This window comes from Pecten maximus, chromosome 1 (assembly GCF_902652985.1).
Source record: "Pecten maximus chromosome 1, xPecMax1.1, whole genome shotgun sequence".
Classification (NCBI taxonomy): Eukaryota; Metazoa; Mollusca; class Bivalvia; order Pectinida; family Pectinidae; genus Pecten; species Pecten maximus.
In genome coordinates, this window is record NC_047015.1 from 45,305,928 (window position 1) to 45,329,866 (window position 23,939).

A 23,939-nucleotide genomic window follows, 5' to 3' on the forward strand; every position below is an offset into this window, starting at 1 on the left:
TGGGTGTTATTCAACTTCTAAGGTGTCAATTTATCATTACAACTGTTGTATAAACAAACATTTATACCAACACATGGAATACACTATCAATGCATTTTGATGGGCTGACATTGTAGAAAGTAAAACATGCAATAAGTAATTACCGCTTGTTTTGTTAAAATAATTTTTACATTGGTTTCTATCAATTTACTGCTTGAAAAATAAACCTGTTTATTATTTGTTATGATATGTATTATATTAAATTATGTGGCATTTCACTACAGGTCATATTACCATGCCCTAACTGATTATTTTAACAAAACACAGCTGGGTACAGAACAGGTCCATCGTCTGAATAACTCTTTTATTGTGGTAGAAACAGGTCACACAAAGTCATGGTTGTTGTATATGGTATTTCTTCCACTTTTATTTGTTTTTTTTCTTCAAAAGTTGATAAAGCTTGCGTTTTTGTAACTTTTGAAAAATAACTATTTCAAGCAAAAGAAATTCCATATACAACAACTACTTTTTGTGTAACCTCAATGTAATTTGCAATTGGTCGCTGTAAAATCTCTTTGATGATCAAGAATAAAACTCATACTGATTAAAATGAATGATTTCATAATGCAAGCATTACTTGAATATATGCAATAGAAGATAATATTATCAGTGATAGCTACATAATCATTTAAAATCAGACAATAGTCTAACAAGTTAATAACAAATAAGAGAAGTCTTTCTCACATCACTAATAAACTAAACAGAAACAATGTCTGTATTTGCACATTCCATACATACTAACCAATAACAAATCAATACTGCCTGAGAAAAAAATTCCCTATGTATTTTCTCAATATAACTAAAAATTGATCACTTGTTTACTGACATTCTAGATCATTGACTGAGCTGGTCTGTTCAGTACTTGGTTGAGACTCGGACACCGTTTGCTTTGGGGCTTGGATCTCTGTATCTTGCTCAGCAGTGTGTGTTTCTGAGATTGTCTGATTGGTCTCAGCCTGTTTGTCTTCTGTTTGTTCACTGTCTAACCCACACCCAGCATTATCACTATCTGTTGTAACCAGATCTCCCGCCGTATCCTCCACACTGTGTTCACTGGTTAGTCCTGTAGTATCATCCAGCCCCGACAGGTCGGTCTGATAAGCTGGCATACCAATACTAGCTAAATCTCTTGCCAGCTGGTCGACACCAGAAGTGTTTTCAGATATGGCCTCTGAAGCCTGTTCAGTGCCTATGTCTGAACTACTGGTGGTTGCCATATTGTTAAAGTCAAATACCCCAATGTTGGACATGGTGTCCTCCATAGGCTGGTGTTGTCCTGTACTATCCAAATCTTGACCACATCCTGGTACCGATGACTCTGTGGAAGTCATATTGTCTGATCCCTCATTCATAATTGGTTCTGATACTTGGCTCTCACATACAATGTCCCTAAAAAAACATTAACTTTAATTTTATTTTAGTTTAATATATATTATTTCTAAAATGATTTTATTGAAAGATTGGGGTTACAAATAATACAAGTAACAAGTAATTTTCAATTTAAAGAGTGACAGCTACAACTTGATCTTCTATATATTATGGTGTTAGTAATGAACTATCAGAGCCTGGAATTTACCTTGGAGCACTATCAGGCACTGGTTTTGGTAGAATGACTTGGTTAAGGTATCTAGACTTGAGTATCTGTTTAACAGGGAGTCTTTTGTCACAGACTGGGAACAGTTGACTATACAGCAACTCCATCACAGTGGCTTCCTGTAAAATACAACCTCACTCAATTATTACTTCAACAGAAGTTCATCAACCTTTAGAGAAATTTCACAATTTTAAGATTTATTTATCAGATTTTTTAATGGTGGTTTGCATTTATACACTCAATGTTTCAATGAATCATATTTCTGATCAAACTGAAAGTGAAACCTGTAGAACCATGAACAAAGAGAAAGAATGCTTTGGTATTTAAACAATGAGAAACACAATAACAAACCTGAAGTTCCTAAATCCAAAATAAAAATAAATGCTTCATGGCCATCTTGTTCTTTTTACAAGTCTTAAATTATCAAATCATGCAATCTCAAACACTCTTTTTTATTATCTTTTTTTTTTCTTTAGAAATAGCAACAACATGAATTTGTGTAAACTAGAAAATGTCTCTAAGACATAAATGCCCCCGCTGTCACTCGACACCCCGAAACCTCAGTAGTTCCTGAGATTAGCCCGTTATATAGCATCAGGACATGACTGGACGCGACGGCCATGGGTAACATTATATATGCCCCCCCATTTCATGGCGGAGGCATAAAAATTAGAATAGATAACAAAAGGCAACTTTATCATCACTTGATGATTGTGGTCCAAGTAGCAGGCAATACATACCAGCCTCATACTCATAAGCTTGGGAGATCCATCATGCTGTAGCTCAACAGACCCTTGAGGATTGTGTAACTGTTGAGGGAAACCAATTGATATTGAAGTATGTTAAATTTAAGTTATATACATTAATCAATAATTTGATGTAAGAAGACAATGAATAGAATACCTTGTGCTTGTTAATAGTGTCATGCCAGACCACTCTACTAGCACAAAATTAAGAAAATATACCCACAAAAAAGACTCCTTCACACAAATCTATAGCTCTACTAGAACATTACAAGATAAAAATGTCGCACCCTCCAGTGATCATTGTATGATAACTGGCATTTTCTTAGTAGGAAAGGTAATCCTGACTACCTGAAGCACAAACTTGAGGTATGTTCATAACAGTTTCATTAAAATTGCTGAAGAAATGGAAGTAATTTAGTAGGTATTATTAAATAATTGTTAATTCCACTTTTGACTTGGCTATCATGACTTTCATTATCAAGACTAAATATATACAGCGCATATAGTTTAAATGAGGTTTAGAGTTCTATGCCACAAACATCAATGGTCAAATTCAATGCAGGATAGCTACAAATTGATTTATTAATAATTCATAATCTTGAGAAAAATCTTTACAACAGAATTTTCCCTCTACACCTCAACTTACTAGTGGACAAACTGAGGAAGTCTTAAGTCCCCGTTGATGGACTGAAAGTAGATAATAACAACACTTACCCAGAGAAGTAGAAGACCATGATTGTACAAATCACAGGTAGTGGACACCTGTGGTGTCAAACCTTGCTGGGCGTAGGTAACCATTTCTATGGGAACAAATGTTAACCCATTCTCCGTGACATACCTCTTCCTTACACGATCCAACTGTAACAAGGGACCAATATGGTGTTAAAATTGTAATAAACGATCCCCTCCTTTCAAAATGTATTGACAAATCTCCTTTCAAAATGTATACAAGGGTTCCATTCGCAAAAAAAGTTGATATATGGGAGAGTCATCATAATTTTCAATCGCTTCTATAGGTGGGTCCCCTAATTTCAAAGTGCCTTCCCCATCTCATATATGTTTTCTGGAACAGCCCTAAGCATCCTAATTTAAGAACTCAAATGCAAGCATCTTGCCATGCATCTTGATTTTGATATCTATCAAAAATGTAAAATTACATTGAGGGTGACAGTATCCAATTAGATGCAAGTCAAAGATCAAAATATCAGTCAGTGACCTAATTTTGAGACACGGCACACTACCTCACCAGGAAAGTCGTTAAGGTGTCACAAATCTACTAGTTCTTACCACAGATCTTGAGAAGTCTGGAGGCAGCAAAATGGAAGAACCATCTGGTTTAATGCCTATGTTGGACGGGTTTACCTCACCATGGACAAAGCCTTTGTTGTGTAGGTGCATCAAGCCCTCTGTTATGCCTTCAAATACCTTTTGCTTGGCCTGCAATAAATTACAGGTATACAATAGTGATGGGAATCTGTTGAAATTTCCTGATCAATCACCAATTTTGTCTATCCGATCAATGATTGATTAAAATCAAATGATTTTTAATAATCTTTCATTTGTATATAAGCATTTCTTACATTCCTTTATAATGTGCCATTCCAGTCATCTAGAAGCTTGTATTTTATATGATATAGTAGACAACCACAATAAAGTTTTTCTCAATCATCAAATATTCTTTCATTTACCATCATGTCACATTTCTGATGAAACTAATGAACTGAACTGGAAAAATACATCATTTCATTCAATTAATTTCACAGAATAATTCAGAAAAGAACATATGAGGAAGTTGTACAATTTATATCACTACGAAACTCAGCATATTGGGTTAAATTTACAGACTAATTTACCAAAACAAGATAATAGCATAGAAACATATCTATTATGTAAAATAATAAGCATACAACAGAGCTGGTGCCCTCATTCGGTAAATGCACCTTAATAAGTCTGAATAAGAAACCACTTTACCTGGTCCGACATAATTCCTTTCTTCATAAGATCAGGTAAAAGTTGTATCTCATTCCATTCCATCTGGATATAAGCTGAACGCTCATTCTACAAACAACAGAAATACAGACTTTGTTCACTAATTTGTCTTTTTCTAAATAATTGAAATTATTTAAATCTTGTGTCAAAGTTATGTCATCAATGTTTTTATTTTCTTCAACATCAAACATGACAATATGATACCTTACATTCCATGAAAGATCTGCACAAATTCACATCCTTGTGTTCAACAACAATACTTTCTCTCAACCAAAAATATTTCATGGGCATAAAAAAAGAAATTTGTGCAGCAATTGTGAAACAAGTTATATTAACTTGTATTGATCATGCTTGTTGGCCCGTATGGAAGCACACGAGGTGACATAATGTGGGAGAAAACCGGAGTACCCGGAGAAAACCCACATGGTCGGGCAGGTGACCCTATACCTTTTCACGTCCCATCTGGGAATCGAACCATGGCTACCTAGGTGAAAGGCTAGCGAGTTGTGCGTTTCCCCTGTGCCATCTGACCATCCATTAAACATAATAAATTAGACACCACACATTCCCCCAAACCGTTGTTTAGACCAAAAGAGTAAGTGGAGACTACAATCAATATTTTTTCTGCATCACAAGGTCCTATGTTATATCATACACGTCTTAACAAGTTGAGCTCAACCAACAATATTTTTCATTATTGTACACATGTACATTTCTTAAAATTCTGCTTGGATATGATTGACATGCAGCCAAAAATTGTTAAGAAATGCTTTCTTCTACTTACCTTTGAGAAGAATATTCCATCTAGTCTCATCAGAAAATCACAATTGCTGGCAACATCCGCATAAGCAATAATGTGTTGAACAAATTCTTCTTTATTTACATGATCATCATCATTGATGTGAAGTTCCTATAGTATAAAAGAAAACCAAACATTTACATTCAGGTATAAAACTACTTTGCAACCAACAAAACCTATTGGGAAGTAGCATACTAGTTAGCTTTTCCAGAAAATTGAAAGATACATTGTGCAAAGAGTATGTAGAATTCCAAGTTTGACATGTAAATTTGGTAAATATAGCACTTCAAGTAATAACTTTAACAGACTTCAACAATTATTCTTAAATTCACTGTGTCAAACAAGCATAAAACATAGGTCATGCTGCCAACAGATGAGCATCTTTAGAATCACCAGGCATGTAAGTTTGGTCGAGGTGGCATTCGTTATGTGCATCAACCAGCATCTTCAATATTCTTCCTAAACCAGATTTGGAAACAACTCGCCAAAAGGGTGAAAGCATAACTAATCTCAAATTTCTTGAGTTGAACTAAAATATTTGCCCCTTTCGACTTTGAATTAAGGTCATTTGTTTCACAGCTATGTGGATTTCATCAGGCATATAACAACATAGTAGTCACGTTTAGCTTTGGATATATGGATATTTATTAACCCTCAAGTTATGATATACCTGCCTACAACAAGTTGGTCAATATCACAATCTTCAGGGTTATATAAATTCATATTCACCTCAACCTTTGATTATAATTGTACAATATTTCCTGTGCCATTTATTTTACCTGAATGTAGACTGGTTTGTTAGCAAAAACACTGGAGTACATGCCAGTCCTTGGTGTCTTCTGCAAGGTGTAGTGTTCAATGTCACGCCCAAGTTTTACCAGGCCACCATATCCCTACAAAACATCAATAGAAATACTTAAATATACACACATATACTTATACACACATCATTCTCTGGAAAATATTAAAAATCACCAGAAAAATGATAGAATTTGATGTCAAAATGTTTGCACCTGGTTTCAGTAATATTAATTCACACTTCAAATATAATCTATATAAAAGAATATTTACATGTTGACAACTGACCTCAATAACTTTATATCAAACATCAAAGACATTGCCAGTTTCAGGATCATCCAATATTTATTGTCCAGTCTCAGGACCATCAATATTTATTGTCTAATTTCAGGATGATCAATATTTATTGCCCAGTTTCAGGATCATCAATATCTATTGTCCAGTTTCGAGATCATCAATATTTATTGCCCAGTTTCAGGATCATTGATATTTATTGTCCAGTTTCAGGATCATCAATATTTATTGTCCAGTTTCAGGACCATCAATATTTATTGTCCAGTTTCGGGATCATCAATATATATTGTCCAGTTTCGGGATCATCATTTATTGTCAAAGTTGTTTATAGGTATGACCTTTTCACTACAATCATTATGTAAGAGTATTTATTGCAAAAACAGATTGAGGTATATTTGAACTGGTGTGTCTTGTCTTGGATTTTACCATTTATTGTCGAAGAAATGACATAATGCACAGGTTTGTGGATTGAATATTGATAATAGATACCAGAATCATCAATTTACATGTTTTTTTATCCAAGAAAACTATATTCATAGACTTAATAACATCCAATGTGAATCACGTCGGGCTTGCTACACTATCAGTAATGGGACTGGTTTCATAGCCTGCGAGAGAGCAGAGTAGGCAGGGTATGAATATCTGTTCTAGCCACAAGTGTGATTAACATAGGTGGGGACTGGAACACCCAGTAGCAAGCAATGAGTTCAAATGAAAAGTTGGAAAATTAATTTCAAGTTCAAGAAAAAGAATCTTTATAAAACCTAATTATGTGAAATAATTTCCCATTTGTTCAGTCATATTAATATCAATAAACTTTAAAAGTAACTAAACAGAAAACATATTAAACTAATAAAACAAAATTATCACGAAAAGATAAACATCAAATATGAATGCCCTTCAGTATAATTTAACTCAATCTTCAGTAACACACACCAGTTGAATGTCAATGCCAATGTCTTGGTGTTGAAGGCTCAACTCTGGGAAGTGCTCATCTGCATTGACAGCTAAGCTGGCCTGACAATGTAAGAAACACAGAAATCACACTAAACATGAATCATTCATCTTTGGTGAGGTCTTAACATGCTTCATACGAACCAACTGAATGAAAGCGCATGTAACAGCCAAACTTACACCCCTGCTCCCCCACAGAAATGTACAAATAAACTCGAATGTGAGAATCCACTTATAACTTGATAACTTTAATTCTTGAAAACCATGATGTGAATGCTTCTAAAGCCAACACTAATGAGATGATTTTTGATCACTTTCTGAAATAGTAACGTTGACCTTAACCTGTGTACCCTGGATGAAACAACTAGTAAGCAACCTTTGCTTCATCAATGACTATTCTAATTTTTGTATACCAACAACTCATTTTCCCCTTCCTGGATACTAAATGAAAAATCTAGGCTTTGATAAACTACTTTTTTTTTGTCAAATGTAGCAATGAAGCGTATTATTGTTGTATTTTTATTTTCAGGTCATGTGTATCAGTCCAAGAGTTAACTTTCCAAAGTTTGAAATGAAATGTCAATAACTATCCTGTTTCTTATGATGCCCTCCATCTAAACACACAAAGGACTATCAAGAAAGTATGTTAGGATAATGAATGCTTGTGAAATTTGTCAAGAGCTTTCATGGAAATCAACCTTCTTTTAACCACTTTAAAAAAAACTTCTCAAAACAAAAATCCAGCTTTGAAGGATATGGAATAAAATGTGAAGATTAATAAGATCTAAAAGCATGTAAAAGTTTGATATAGATTTTTTTTTTTTTGGTTCACAAACAAACTCCATGATATATTTTGTCATACCAAAAAGAAACTCCATGCAAAACAGAAGCATCCTAAAACAATGAACGACTGAGAAACTGATCTTAACCTCAATTCTAACCAAAGAGTGACTGAGAGAGCTAATGCTGTATGCTCATGGCCAAGTAGGAAAACGTAGTTACGTATGTAACTACTACACACAAGTTTGATGATCTACAAACCAACAAGTCATCCATAGAGAGAAGTTCTTTGTGAAGCTTGGATTTCAATTCAGCCACCTCCAGTTGTATCTCCTCCATCTCTTCTACTGTACCATCACCACTCTGTAAAGCAATGTTATAACTTATCAAGTAACCAACCAGTCAAGTACAAAACAATATAGAAATTTTAGGAGAAAAAATTATTCCTACTTTTTAAGCTGCCTCTCCAAACAATGGTTCAAACCAAATATGGAGAAAATCTTGTCAATCTTAAAAGAAAAGAAGGATTTTAAAGTATCTTATTTCCCTTATTGGTCCCCACCTATCTGGCCCTAGGGGAGCCATATCTTCATTATACAACACTAGATCTCCTTTGCCCAATAATGGTCCAGATCAAATCCATTTAGGTGTTCTGGACTATAATAGTAGTGATTTCAAGCAATTGTTGTAGGACAATCAATGCCTCACCTTCACATAAGGCAGAGGTCTATCAAGCCCCATTTCCTCACCTGTTTGTAGGTAAATTTCTCCATAAGCATTGTTTTCCTCCTTGCCTTAATATTTCCCCTTCAAGCTATTAAAAATTACCTAAATAACTAGTTCATTTTTCGTCACAAAGCAAAAAAAAATTGTTATTTTTCCAAAATTCTTTGGTTTAAATTTTTTTTTTTTATTTTTATCTTTATCATTAAAATACAGGCATTTTTTCTGAACTTCGGATGTTTTTTTCTTTTCCTTTTTTATCATTTCAACTGCATTGAAACAGTTAAATATCTCAAAGGAATGAATTATATTGTATTGCAATTCAATTAATAGATAGTGTTCAAGTTGATTAAAGCATGCATACTTTGAAATCAAATGTGTGTCCAGTTCTATAATTATACACTGTATGCCTGAAATAAGTACTTTTGACGTTTCCATAAATTCTGTAACATACTACTTCAGTAAACCTTAATCATAAACTTAAATTAATGTCTTGTTGTCTGTCATGGGAGAGAACAGTCAAACTAACATCGTGAATGAATACCGTTTCATTTCCCACAACGACTAACAGATGTGTTAGCATTGTAAAGTTTGCAAAATAAGCATTCATTTCTAATCATACTATCACTGATCCATGACATACACATTCTAGATCCAGCTGAATTTCAACATAAGATTTGATCCAATAGTCTGACCAGGCTCCAAATAATTATGAAATTTTGATGGATCTGTAACAGATAGTAAACAAAGCTTCCTTCTAAATATCAAGCAAAGAATAGGGAGCGCTTCACGAGAAGTGTTGATAGCCGCTATTTTGACTGTATGATCATTATCAAAAATTAAATAACACTCTCCACGTACTTGCTGACTGATTGTTAACATACTTCCCTTCATTAAGACAAGAGATCCCCAAGGGATCTTGGCACCCACCATTGAATGATCTATATCAGTCAAATGAATGACTAATCTTTTCTCTTCTTTTTCCTTCTTCTTTCAAAACATTTAATATAGTACAATATAGCAGGAGCAACCAACAATAGTCAAAATCCCAAGATGGCCGCCTGTCGGCCATGTTGTTTTCTGATTGGGCCCAAAATGCAATATGCCGAACTTCAGAAAAAGGGGAACCTACATATGCAATTTAAGAAAGATCCCTTCTATACTTTCTGAGAAATAGCGATCACAAACTTCAATTATCAAAATCGATGATGGCTGCCTATCGGCCATGTTGTTTTCCAATCAGTCCCCTTATGGAAAATACATATCAAATTTCATAAAAAAAATTCTTCCATTACTTTTTGAGAAATAGTAATAACAAACTTCAATTGTCAAAATCCAAGATGACTGCCTGTCAGCCTTGTTGTTTTCTGATCAGTCCCAAAATGCAATATGCATAACTACAGACCAAGGGGAACCTACATATGAAATTTAAGAAAGATCTCTTCCATACTTTCTGAAAAATAGCGACCACAAACTTCAATTTTCAAAATCCAAGATGGCTGCCTGTTGGCTATGTTGTTTTCCAATTGGTCTCAAAATTCAATATGCATAACTAGGAACCAAGGGGCACCTACATATGAAATTTGAGAATGATCCCTTCAGTACTTTCTGAGAAATAGCGATAACAAGAATTGATGGTGGGCTAAAAAAAACAATCTGTGTTAATTTTCAAGCACTTAGCTTTATACATCTATATCAAAACATTTGTGTGCCAATAACTTCTTACCTCCTCCAGGTCTTGTCTGTCAGCCTCCTTGTGTCGAAGTTTTGATTTAAGGCTGCGGATTGCCTTCCTCCTTTCTGTGATGCTTCCTAAGTTTGGCCTAGCCTCCAGCCATGGTTCAATGGAAGACTTCAAATTTGTGAAGTCAGAAGCAACTCCTTTCAAATTTTCTAGTGTCTTCATTTCGCCTCTTAATTCTTTTAATATAGCAGCTAAGATTGTGGCAACCATGTTGGCATCTGAGCTATGTTCCTATACAAGAAAAATGTTAAGTGGGTCTACACAATTTATTCAAATACAGTCAGTTCATAATCCTTTGTTCTGGTAATCTAATGGATAATTTTTCAACAAAGTCCTTATAGATGACATTTCACACTGCAACTTTGAAATCAGATATCAAAGTCTTGAAAGCACTTCTTTGTGCATGTAAATTGCTAATTAGGCATGCTAATGGCTAAATATTCTGAACGTCATTTACATGATAGTTATGATAATAATTACTCTTCAGCGTCTTGGTCAGTTATATCATCTGTGTTAAGGAATTTTGAAATGTCTAAAAAAATATTACAAATGTATCCTTTTAGTTCATCAGAAAAAATATCAGGTTTCATTACAAATGATTCACCATGGTCTTAAATAAAGGCCATAGGAGTGAAGTTTGAATATAAGCAAAGACAATAATTTTTTCAGAATTTGTAGCACTTTCAGGCAGCAAATTACTGAAACATATGATAACTGAATGCATTCCAATCAATTTGACCAACTGAACTTGACCTTAAGTTGTTAGAAAAGTTTGTAAAACATCTTACGAGATCAGTGATTACAAGCTCCTGTTGTAAAGCCTGGCTATATGATCTCAGAAGGTTATCCAAATCCACCACGGAGTTAGCATCCTCTGTTGGCTTTTCAAGTGACATCAGCTACAGAAAAAGAACATCAAATAGGAATCAACTTCTTCATATATTATATTATGAATGAAAAAGATTATCAATTAATGAATTAGAAGCACGACTTTAATCAAAACAAATTAAACTGTCCAAGGTAAATGTAAAGTTCATATTGCAAATATTACAAAACATGTTTCATCAACTTATCAATACTAATCAGTGGTGTTAACAGGATGGCAGCATGCAAGGGGTCTTATGATGGCATGAACACCCCCAAAACTTCGATTGTGTAACCTTGGCACTTACTCCCAACAGTCGATTTAAGAATGTTGTCATGCTATTCTGACAGGCATCACAATTCTCTCGTACTAAACGAAACTCTTCTTCCTTTCGAATCTACAAAATAAGATTAAAACATACAATAAATGTATAAGAGTGTAAATTTATTAACTTCAATGTAAAATTCACAAATATATTGTAAACATATATCCCTCTACCTAAGTTGGTCAGTATCACAATCTTCTGAGTCATATATGTCCACTAAATTTTTTGAGTAAGAATTTCTTAAAACAGCAAAATGTGTGGCATTGGCTATGCCACACATGAAAAACGAAATAGAAAACAAAGGATATATTTCTGCATTTCACATCAATATAGGAGAGAACTTTGCATTGGACTAGAAACAATGACAAGGCCATCAAAATGAACAATTTTAATAAGTCCTTTGATAAAATAAGTGAAATTTTCCAAATGCTCTACTTTGTATTACCTCTGAATTCAATTCTTAGACTCACTCCTTCAATAAATATCAAATTGAATTACTAGGACCATATATGCTATATCAGATCTTAGTGTAGCATGAACCACAGAAAGACTGCTTTTGTTAGCTTGAGACTATTCTATTATGAATTTTACAGATTTTTAAAAGAAGCCGACAGGTTCAGGAGCTATGTTTACATAGATGAAATTTTACAGGAAAATATGATGGGAGATGACAATGGAAATGAAAATTTTATTTCCCACAGATCATGAAGAAATGTATTAACTATAACAAACCATCAACTAGAAGAAAATTCATAACACGCACCTTCCAATCCTTAAAGCCAAATGCAAGATCTTCCAGGAGAGGGCATCCATGAACATTGTAGCCTATGAACATTTTGTAGTCGTTAATCACTTTCTCTTCTGTATCCTGTTCAAAATAGAAAATCATCACAAAGTGTTCATTTTTTCATTTCACTCACTTTTTATAGCAACACAGTGATAAACCTCTTTTCATTTCACTCACTTTTTATAGAAACACAGTGATAAACCTCAAGTTTTTTATATGACATCCATCTATTACTAGGGCAAATAGGCTTGAGGAATAGTGGGTGGTGATTTAACATGCGTCTATATATGGAAGGCCACAAGATTTTTGTTATTTCAGCAAGATAGTATTTCCTGTCACTAGTGGTTATACCTCTAACATTTTGTGTCCATAAAAGAAGTCGGGAGAGAGTGTGTCAATCAGAATAATACAATAGGTCACTTACAAGTTGTGGTTCTAATAGGTTTTATGCATGCATATTGAGCGTTACACATGACAGGCCACCATTTTAAAACAGTACAGATAAGGGTAACACTGCTTTGTAGAATTCAAAAAGTAAATTAATGTAGAATTGATGTTAATTGATGATACTATATTATAGATATTTAATTAATGCCATAGTGAAAAGTCAAACCTTGAGTGCTTTGTATCTGGTATCAAGTGGCATCCTCCCCAACTCGTCTATACACTCCTGTAACTTGCCATGCAAGTCTCTCCTGGCATTATCTCTCTCCAGGATCAGGTTTGCTAACTCCTCCTATACCAATAGAATGTATACTACAGAACCCACCTCAGAACATTCATATAAACTCTATGTCAATTTGTTTAAAATAAGGTGTGAGGCAACTCTCATCTACAGAATAAAAGTTATGACGAGTACAAAAATGTATGTTTTGTTGATAACAAGAAAACTCGTCTGAATAGAATGATATGAGGCTAACTTGAAACGCTCCTAAAGCGCAGCTAATCCAAAAGTATGCCTGAACAGATTTGCACTTGACTTGTATCATCTTATGGCCAATATATATAAAGTAAATCGCTGCTAACTCCAATCACTAAGAACCATGTAATTAGTTCCAGGAATATCATGTATACAAGTAAATCACAAACATGATTGCTGGAGCAGATGATTTCCTTCTGGGCAGCCTTATAAGTGGACATCGTGGACATCACAGCCTGGAGGGAATGGACTGATGAGTTCTGAACTTTCTCACTCGAGAGTGCTAAAGCCATGGCCTCCTCGATGCCACTGGAGCGTCCGGTTGGAAACTGCACCCTGGTAAACACCAGAAAATCAAAAGTTGCAGAAAAGTTTCAAGAGAAGTGACTAAGTGAACAACTGAATACACCTTAGAGCATGTCATGTACAGCAGAAAATTAAGCAACTGGAATCAGACGGGTGAGGAGAAGGCCTGTCGAGTGCCAAGTTGAACATTCCCCTCTACTTGAGAGCCTATGACTGTCATTGTAATGAACCTCACTTGACGTTTTATCACAGAAATTCTTATGACAATATGTTGTTGAAATTGGAGCACTCAAAAGCAGTACACATGTCCCAAGAGATGGCAGGGCTTTTTCTCATTGGTTTAGGAAAGGGCCTTTTGGTCTCATATTTGGAAGAAAATTGGTGAATTGGGAAAGATTTTTTCAGGAGTAAACTGCAAATTTTGGGAATTTGGCTTAAATATGAAATAATTTTAATTGGGAATGGGGCCTATTAACGATCCCAAAAACCCCCCAGAAAAAAATATAGTAAATAACAGATTAAATGTGCTGCCATCTTTTTCACTATATTTACAAATGTATTATTTGCAATAAAACCTGATTTTACAAATTGCCATGATTATAACATGACTTTGTAGAAACATTTCACTCACCTGAGTCTTTTCACCTTATCAGCTATGTCAACAACACTTTGTAGCTAGAACAAAACAACTTGAGAATTACATCAAAGAACAGATTTTTTTTTTTTTTTCTGTTAAATAATCATGATTTCAAAATCCACAAATGTAGGCCAAGAGCTATTTCGAAACTGCAGCTCTAGCATAGAAATTTATGAAAGTAAACCATTGAAGGGATAAAACTCTCCAGAAAAATGTCAAAATGATAAATCTCAAAGACAGATACCTAAATAGGTACTGACCATGTGTACAATGGATTAAGCATTACCCCAGAACAAAATTCCCTTTATATGCAGACACAACTAAACCCTCCAACACAACTAACTTTGTTTTGGGGTATTTCAGCTGTTGCATCGTCTTGCAGAAGCATTTCATTGGCCACAAACCTAGCCAAAACATCAATATTGTTATTTGAAAATGTTTTGCAATTTGTATTCAAGTCATCTAATAACAACCACCGTGGACAACATTGTGCCAAAAATACATTTTAATTGAACTAATTCTGCCTTTGAATGACAATTCCTATCAAACAGAACACCCACCTGCACCTTGTTTGCGGTCAATTGCTGTAGCTGAAGATCCCTCTTTGCCACCTCCCCACGCAATTTATCAACCTCTCGTTTTTTCTTGTTCAATTCGTTTTTCAAAAGTTCCTCATTTCCGCTATTGCTGTAAACACACGCATTACAATCAGTATTCTGACATTTCTGTATTTTTGAAAATTAATGTCTCCCCTTTTTTTCCATGGGGAATGTAATTTCAGTGTGCAAAAAATTCCCCTCTTTTTCTGTGCCTACGTTAGGATGTTCGTACGTCACCTCTAGTTTATATTTCCATTCATTTTTTCTCTCATGTACATTGTCTCCCAATTTTTAGCTGTCTTTAATTTTTTTCACATTCTTAACACAGCCCATTGTTACATGATTTCTGGATATGAAAAAAAGAAATTGTTGAAATTTTAACCACTTTTACCACTCTTTTTTGTATTTCAACAGAAAATATTGGACAAGTTGTTATCGTACAAGTAGATTGCACAACCGGCATTGCATTAATCAGTCTTCTCCAAATGTCTCTCTTTTTTTTCTCCCTGACCACTCATGACCCTGCCCCCTAGCAACAAGGGATTCGGAAGACTGGGAATCAAAAACATTATCATGTCAAAATGTGAGCTGTTTATTTACAGTCAAAGCATGCAAGACTAAGGACAAATTATAGTAGGTCACATGAGACGAAGGAAATGAACTCCAATATCTAAAATATCCAAATTCTAAATCACTCCTTTCTTACGATTGTACACCAAGGTATACCTTTGGGCCAGCTGTCTGCCCTGTGGGAAGGGGCCACCACTCACTACTGCATCTGTACCTCCAGCATAACCTCCACCTCCCAAGGCAAATGGTCCAGCATCACCACTGGCAAATCTGTTGTACCTCTGGGAAGACGTACCTACCAGAGGGTCTCCGCTCCCAAATAGCTGACTACCACCTGAAATACATTAAATCTGTGACAGTCAGGAATATTAAACTGGGTACAACCTTCTTTCGTAACGATTTGATTTGGAAGCAAGGTAAGGGGGAGGGGCTCACATGGACATGACCCTTTCCCTCATAATTTAATGAGGTCTATGTGATTATTTGTATATTATATAAAATGTTACATGTACCTGTTATCATTTTTCCAAAGTGGTCAAATATCAACTTTGACCCTTCGTGCTTCATTGATGACCACCGAAATCTAATCACTTGTAAAACCCTTTGGTTTATATTGTTTTTAATTCCTATTAACAGCCAGGGTCATTTAAGGACGTGCCAGGTTTTGGAGGTGGAGGAAAGCCAGAGTACCTCGACAAACCACCGGCCTATGGTCAGTAGGGAGGGCTAGTGATAAAGTGTCGGGACACCATAACCACTCGGCCACCGCGGCCCCACAAAAACCCTATGATACTGCAGTGTAAATATGAGCAAAATAAAGTCTTGATGTTAATGGAGGTTTTTTTATTATGTCAAAATTTTTCATTGTGAGAAAATAATCATCTTTCCCCTTTTAAAAAGAAAGGATTGTGAATCTTGTTTAGGTTTGAAGAACGGATGACATATACCTAACTGGTCCAAGGATTCTGTCATTGGACGGGTATTGGCTGGGGGACGTTTAGTGGCATACCCCTCTTCTATCATCATGTCATTGATGCTCTGCCCATCCAAATAGATCAAAGCATAGTGACCATTCCCATCACCAAGCTTCCTTGTGCGTACAGCCTCTATCACCTTTCCTTCTGTTAACTTTCTCAGCAGAGAGATTCCCTGCAAATCAAATTGTACCCCCTCACCTATTAAAGACATTTCCAATCTAATCGTGGTAAAAGTTTTTTTTCTGGAGTTGAATTTAGTCATGTTTTCACAAGGTAACCAAACACTACTTTATAGTAATGTATGTTTAAGCAAGCAAGCGTAAAGCGAAAAATTGTATTCTCAACAAATTCTTTATTTGGTGAGTAACTTATAAGTGATCATTTTAAGGGCGTTGTTTTTTGTTTTGTCAATGTTTATATTAAGAAATATACTACTTTCATGTAGTTACATAGATTATGACTAGGAAATAATTGAAAAGTTAAACTTTATATCTAGTAGATCAACAGTAATTAAGTACATAAAACCGTAATTTTCAACGTCGTACATTTGCTTAAAAAAATTCAGGTCTCAGTTTTACTGGACAGTAACTAATATAATAGATACTTACATTTATATCATTAAACTTGTTGGCTTTGGTATTATGCAACATAAACTTGGTTGCTAAAGGTTTGTTGGAAGCAAGGGTCTGTGGGATCTCCACTAGGCTGTTCACCGAGATTTCTTCACTGTTGCCATAATCTATATACTGAACTTTGACCTGGAAATATCAATAATGAAATTCTATAAACCTAGCCAATACTTCTTGACAATAAGAGTCATGAACAATGTGCGTAATATATTGAGTTTGCTAGTTAAAACATGAACTATCAGCTCTCTGGTTAATGGAAGCCCTGATGATCATCATCATCTTTAATACAAGCTCTTACGTGAACTAATCGTAAAATGACGAATACAACACCTTTTCTGTTCCTATGAATTGCTTGATTGAACATCTGTACCACATGTTATCTTCAGAAAACTGGGCTGCATACACCTACAAAATAAATCAGAATATTAACATTGCACAAACAAATGATTTTGGGAAGTATTTTGGAACCAGCGATTGAAAGATTATGGTGATTGCCAGTACAAGGTTGTTTTTTTGTTTGTTTTTTTCATTTTCTCAGTTTTCTTCAAGCATCTACACACAATATTTGACACTAAAATGTCAATGGAATGCAGAGAACCATTGAAATATATATGTTCATCCATTATATATCAGTTAATATAACCAGTATTCATGAGGGATTCAGGAGAGAGTGCTGATTGTATACCAACTTAATTCTGTAAATGATACTGAAAGACCATGTTACAGTGGAACCTCTATAAACCGAACATGCATGGGACATGACTATTTGTTCGGTTTATAGAGGGTTCGGTTTGGAGAAGTTGATCGAAAAATGACCGGTCAAATTCCGGATATAATTGGTTGGACATTGTTTTATTAGAATGCACCCGATTACAAAACTTAGACAATTTGGATTGTCTGAATAATATGCATATTATGAAAGTTAATCAATGTTTATATTGCAGAATATATAAGAAAGGCAAATGACTATAACAATAGTTTTAAACAGTATTTTCACATGTACAATTACACTTTACGATCGGCCTACATTTTGTTACATCCGGTGAAGCTTCGTCATGTGGATGGGGCCAATAGTCCGATACGGAATATTTTACACATCAAATAATATTAAAGGGTGTGAAGATGTTTTGTTTCAATATCAATTACAATTGATCAGATGATACTGGTCGTATTTCCGACATCGCTGTTGTCTAAAAAAAAATCACGGGCTTCTTTACGAAAACAACCCCTTTTGGGCCTCATTTAAATTAAATGCGAAACTCAGGCTTCTAGCTCTACTTGCATTGAGAAGATAAACGAACCGACGCGCTTCAATGAAGTGTGGCATTGTTTCATAATTGTCGTGTTGATTATACACTAGGCCTTCCGTCATAATGCCCCCTTGGGGTTTATATTGGATACCAGTACAAATCACCTACTTAGGTCCCGAGACAATAAGGCTTCACACAATACCCGTCACAGTTGTTGTTTCACGGTTGACTGGCCTGACCTCGTGTCATAATCGCTCAGGTAAGGCCGGTTTTCAGAAGTAATTTTTGGTATATTTTAACAGGAAACGGACACAAAATCAGTCCGGTGTTCGGAATTCAGAGGGATCGGTATTTGGAAGTTTTTTAATACTATAATAAAGAAGGACCAATTCCGTACAATGACAATTCGTTCGGTATTCAGAGGTGTTCGGTTTTTAGAAGGTTCGGTTTTCGGAAGTTGCACTGTATCATCTTACAATACAACCAGAAATTAAGAAAGTTCATCTCAATAATAGATTTTTAGACATAAAGAAATCTTTGACATCAAAATGACAGTGTAATGCAGGGAGACATGGAAGTCAGATTACTATAACCATAATTCATCAATAACCTTTGATTGCTGAGATGGATCGTTGACTTTGGAAGCTGCCGGACACAATGCTCCTAACTGTTCGGTAATGTTCATTAGTTTATTGGTGTTTTCTTCATTGACAACTTGAACCCAGACTGTTACACAACTCTCCACAAATGTAACCATCACAGACTCCTTCTATAAAGGATAAAATGAAATTACATTATGAATGGACGGATAAAAAGGAAGAGATCAAGAATAGTCAATCCTGGATAGGGGTATCACTGTATCCACATTTCTAACAGTTTGATAATTTCTTAACATGGGCGAGTATTCCCCATTCACAATAACTGTATGATGTCATGGAAGCAATTCTAATAGAATCCTTCTTCCTCTTGGGGGTGAGACAGGGCAATCTCAATCCGAGGGGGGGATTTTCGTAAGTTGCCAAATACAAGGCTTGCCGAGTGTTTGGCAGTTGAAGTATCTTACCCCAAGGGTCGAGATTCCCCTGTCTCACTTCCATGGGGGCGAATCATTATTTTTTTTCTCTTACCCTGTTTACCATCCTATGAATCTAATATGGACATTACATCAATGCAAGGAAATGTTGACGTGTTGTGAATGACTTGTTGATGTTACTTCATTGTAATGTCGCTGTGACATCATGGTATGGTTGACACTGACAATTCAATCACACTACATCAACATTGCCTTGCATAAGAGGGCTAACAGGGTAAGTTGATAATAATCATTCACATCCTTTGCGATGATAAAGGGATCTTAATCCTCAGGGTAAGATCCTTCAGCTGTCGAACACTAATAAATCTGTAGTTTGTAAAAGAGATCCCCTGTATCATCCCAATGTGGTTGAAGGATTCTATATTGTTCCAACACAATATCACAAACATTCCATTTGATCGGGCTTTAATGAACTAACATAAATTACAGGAGTTACAGGGCATCCATTAACCCGAGACCTCGGGTCAATGACGCAGCAAAATTTAATTTGACGCACGACTTTTGCATGCCGTGCGTCAATCTGACGCTTCACATTTTGACCACCACGGTTATTAGTCTGTGTGTTGTCCAATACCCAGGCTCAACAAAGGGTATATTTGCTGTGGTCAGTGACACTAATTAGTAGAATACCCTAGGAGTCCATTAAAAGAGCCACTCAACTGTGACTAAGCTGCCGATTGCCAAATTGGGGCACAGGTGAAGTATCCACTGTACCTACCTGTAGTGGCCGATCTGCACTTTGTTCTAAGCAATCACATTTTAATAAATGAAATAAGTAAGCTATAGTAGATTCCCATCCAAACAAATAAATGTAACATATGTTTGTGATAACTTTCAATGATGTACATAACAAGAATGAGATCGTTTGCAGCATGCCAACACAGGCGGCAGCCATTTTGTTGTTAACCTGAATAACCTTACATGTACATGACCTCTGCAGTGCTTGTGACAGAGTGGGAAGCGTAAATCATTCATGTTACATTTTGGCGGCAAATATGAAAACATGATTAGCATATAAAAATAACCTCTAAAGGCTGAGCAGATTAAAAAAAAGAAATAAAATGATTGTTTTACAAATTATGCTTAACCAATGTAACAAATTTAAACATAATTTCTGCAAGAAAACTGTGATACAAGTTTTTTTGTTAAAAGGTTTACAAGAAATTTATTTCAGTTATTTCAATCAAATAAAAAATTAATTGTTTTAATTATACTTTATTCAAACAAAAATATATAATTTTTAATTGTATCTTATTCAAGCAAAAATATATAATTAAAAGAAAATTTTAAATTTTTAAAATACTTTTATTTATTTCATAAAAAACAAATATATTGGATAATTAATTAAGATGAACTAAATTCTTTTGAATATTATTCAATTAATTATAATTTAAAAAAGAAGAAGACACTTTTATCAGTTTACATTTGGAAACGATTAACCGTCAAGTTTGAGAATTTCATATTTTGACTCTCAGGATTTTGATTTGACTCTCAGGATTTCAGAGCTGAGGGTCACTGACTCTTGAGATTTTAATCCTACTGGATGCCCTGAGTTACAGTTAGTTTACACATGTAATGTTTTGATTCTGCTTGTGCATTGAATTTTCTACACATTCCTTTTCAGAAATTACTACGGCCCTTTCTACTGTATTGAAGGAGAAGCTGTAAGATGATACAAGATTATTCATAATTCGTACAAATTCTCAAAAATTCAAGCACTTTCTCAATTTCCGAGTGCATTTTTTTGTGCAAACTTGTACAGAATTGGGGTATTTATTTTTTCCTCTTTAGCATAATCAAAATAACAGGACATTGCTATTAACATATTATTGCATATTATCTTTACCAACTGTTGACATGTGTCCCCGATTCAGAGGTGGAAATCAAACTAAGACATGTAATTATATTTCTACTTATAATTTTCTCGTGAGGAATATTTCATTCTTCTGAAAACAATTAGTTTTTACAGCAAATATGTATGAATTCCAATACTTTTCAAGTACTTGTCAGAAAATTCAGACACTTTTCCAGCACTGTCCCTAAATTCCAGCACTAAACCCAATTCCAGCACTTTTCATCATCTGTACGAACAATGATTATCACAACTGCTACAACATAAAACAATCTGGGAATGCTTCATCAATACAAGAGGCCCAACGGGCCTTAACGGTCACCTGAGATTTGAAATATTTCAGTTAATTTAATTGACCCTTTTTGGCCCCACCCATCTGTCCTTGGGGTCAGTCAGGGCCAACATGTGTATATTAAGCTGTCATCCCTTGCTGATAATTTTAAGAAAGCTAAAATGAATTCCAATAGATATAAAACAAATGATTGTCAAAGATATGAATTCCCTATATAAACTATCGCAAAGTTTACCCTCTCCCAAGGGGCAAATGTGAAACCCCAGGGTCATGAAATTCACAATTCAAGTAAAACACCATAAAACCATTCCTTCTATGAAAAGTTTTTGATTCTATCTTATATAGGTATTGAGAATAAGATTTTGAAATTTCAGTCAATTTGACACTTTTTAGCCCCGCCCGTCAGCCCCTGGGGGTCAGTCAGGGCCAACATATGTGTACTATCAAACTGTTATCCAACGCTGATGATGTTAACCAGGTTTGAATAAATTCCAATACAAATCCAACAAATAATAGCCAAAAATGTGATTTCCCTATATAAACTATAGTAAAGTTTACTCCCTCCCCAGGGGCAAAACGCGAGACCCCTGTGTCATTAAATTCACAATTTTGGTAAAGCACCATAAGATCCTTCCATCTATGGAGATTTTTTGATTCTACCAAATATGAGAGTAGAGAAGAAGATTTTCGAAATTTCAGTCGATTTGACCCTTTTTAGCCCCGCCCATCAGCCCCTGCGGGTCAGTCAGGGTCAACATTTCTATACCATCAAAATGTTATCCTATGGTGATAATGTTGACCAGGTTAGAATGAGTTCCAATACAAATCCAACAAATAATAGTCAAAATTGTGATTTCCCTATATAAACTATAGTAAAGTTAACCCCCTCCCAAGGGGGCAAACATGAAACCCCAGGGTAATAAAATTCACAATTTTGGTAAAGCACCATAAGGACCTTCCATCTATGTAGAGTTTTTGATTCTACCAAATAAGAGAGTAGAGAAGAAGATTTTTGAAATTTCAGTCAATTTGATACTTTTTAGCCCCGCCCATCAGCCCCTGGGGGTCAGTCAGGGCCAACATATGCATACTATCAAACAGTTATCCAACACTGATAATATTAACCAGATAAGGAAAATTTCCAATACAAATCCAATAAAAAATAGTCAAAAATGTGATTTCTCTATATAAACTATAGTAAAGTTTACCCCCTCCCCAGGGAAAAACGTGAGACCCCAGGGTCATGCAATTCACAATTTTGGTAAAGCACCACAAGACCCTTTCATCTATAAAGAGTGTCTGACCATATCTGAGAGTAGAGAAGAAGATTTTGAAGTTTTAGACAATTTGACCCTTTTTGGCCCCACCCCTCAGGCCCCTGGGGGGTGGGGACCATATAATTCACAATTTTGGTTGACCTTCAGCCATAGAAACTTTCTGCCAAATTTCATTGAATTTTGTTCAGTGGTTTTGGAGAAGTCGAAAATGTAAAAAGTTTACGGACGCACGACGACGGACAAAAGGCGATTAGAATAGGTCACTTGAGACTTTGTCTCTGGCGACCTAACAATCCTATAGTTAACTTGTCCCAAACAAGCAATGTGAGTGTACCTCATTAATGTTGCTGCTTGTACTCCCAGAATTGGATACATTGTCTGAATCAGCACCTTCTGGAACTGTGGAGAAATATAAACACAATGGAGGAATACAGCAAAACAATAACCATCTTTGAAATCAAATAGTTTATAACATATGGGATTTTTTCAATTGATAGTGAAGCATAAAAAAAAACAAATAAGATACTGTATTCATGTGGATTAACTGTTCACATTCCTACTTACTAACCTAAGAAAATGGTTCAAAAAATTTTAAAAAGTAAAAAGAAACTATTGTCATTTTAATGTTGCAATATACACAATTAGATAGGAAGGTTATAAACAGAAATCTATCTTTAAGGATTGCATGAATTACCAATATCAGGCTGTGAAGTCTTGCCAATGCGGCTACCTGGTGGACGCTGCTGTAGACTATTGGTATCCTTTCCCAGCCCCATTTTACTGCAAGAGTGTTAACAAGAAATTTTGGTTTCATGCTTAAGAAAGTTGCCTAATTGCCTGTTGCCAATGCTTCATTTTAAATAGATCTAGACAAAAATAACTGTTAAAAAGTTATTTATTCCCTTTTGGAAGACATTTGAATTTTAAATCATTCTATTGGCATGATATTAAAAGTAAAATTACTAATTAGGATGTAAACATTACACAATCAAAATTCTCAACAACATCCTGTCCAATTGGTAAAATAAGTGCCCCTTTCATGTTGGAATCAAAATGCATTATAGAAAACAGCAAAGCACATATGCGTATAGCCTTATTGTG

General features: G+C 35.1%; 1 protein-coding gene across 2 annotated transcripts in view; it reads right to left on the minus strand.

The window, feature by feature from the left end:
- The window catches only part of LOC117334982 (serine/threonine-protein kinase 31-like), a 30,153-nt gene that overhangs the window by 2,238 nt on the left and 3,976 nt on the right, over positions 1 to 23,939 (minus strand). The window contains exons 4-28 of one of the 2 annotated variants that reach the window (XM_033894866.1): positions 23,533 to 23,618; positions 23,173 to 23,237; positions 18,935 to 19,093; positions 17,405 to 17,479; positions 17,054 to 17,203; positions 16,416 to 16,617; positions 15,625 to 15,802; positions 14,860 to 14,986; positions 14,294 to 14,337; positions 13,527 to 13,692; positions 13,051 to 13,173; positions 12,414 to 12,518; positions 11,633 to 11,722; positions 11,249 to 11,359; positions 10,443 to 10,691; positions 8,255 to 8,356; positions 7,196 to 7,276; positions 5,947 to 6,060; positions 5,153 to 5,278; positions 4,351 to 4,437; positions 3,667 to 3,816; positions 3,094 to 3,237; positions 2,374 to 2,442; positions 1,616 to 1,752; positions 866 to 1,428 (exon numbers count right to left, since the gene is read on the minus strand). In XM_033894866.1, the coding sequence (XP_033750757.1) occupies positions 866 to 1,428; positions 1,616 to 1,752; positions 2,374 to 2,442; positions 3,094 to 3,237; positions 3,667 to 3,816; positions 4,351 to 4,437; positions 5,153 to 5,278; positions 5,947 to 6,060; positions 7,196 to 7,276; positions 8,255 to 8,356; positions 10,443 to 10,691; positions 11,249 to 11,359; positions 11,633 to 11,722; positions 12,414 to 12,518; positions 13,051 to 13,173; positions 13,527 to 13,692; positions 14,294 to 14,337; positions 14,860 to 14,986; positions 15,625 to 15,802; positions 16,416 to 16,617; positions 17,054 to 17,203; positions 17,405 to 17,479; positions 18,935 to 19,093; positions 23,173 to 23,237; positions 23,533 to 23,618 (3,503 nt within the window). Of the gene's footprint in view, positions 1 to 444; positions 1,429 to 1,615; positions 1,753 to 2,373; positions 2,443 to 3,093; positions 3,238 to 3,666; positions 3,817 to 4,350; positions 4,438 to 5,152; positions 5,279 to 5,946; positions 6,061 to 7,195; positions 7,277 to 8,254; positions 8,357 to 10,442; positions 10,692 to 11,248; positions 11,360 to 11,632; positions 11,723 to 12,413; positions 12,519 to 13,050; positions 13,174 to 13,526; positions 13,693 to 14,293; positions 14,338 to 14,859; positions 14,987 to 15,624; positions 15,803 to 16,415; positions 16,618 to 17,053; positions 17,204 to 17,404; positions 17,480 to 18,934; positions 19,094 to 23,172; positions 23,238 to 23,532; positions 23,619 to 23,939 lie in introns of those variants that run through there. The other variant, XM_033894875.1, reaches the window with a different exon arrangement.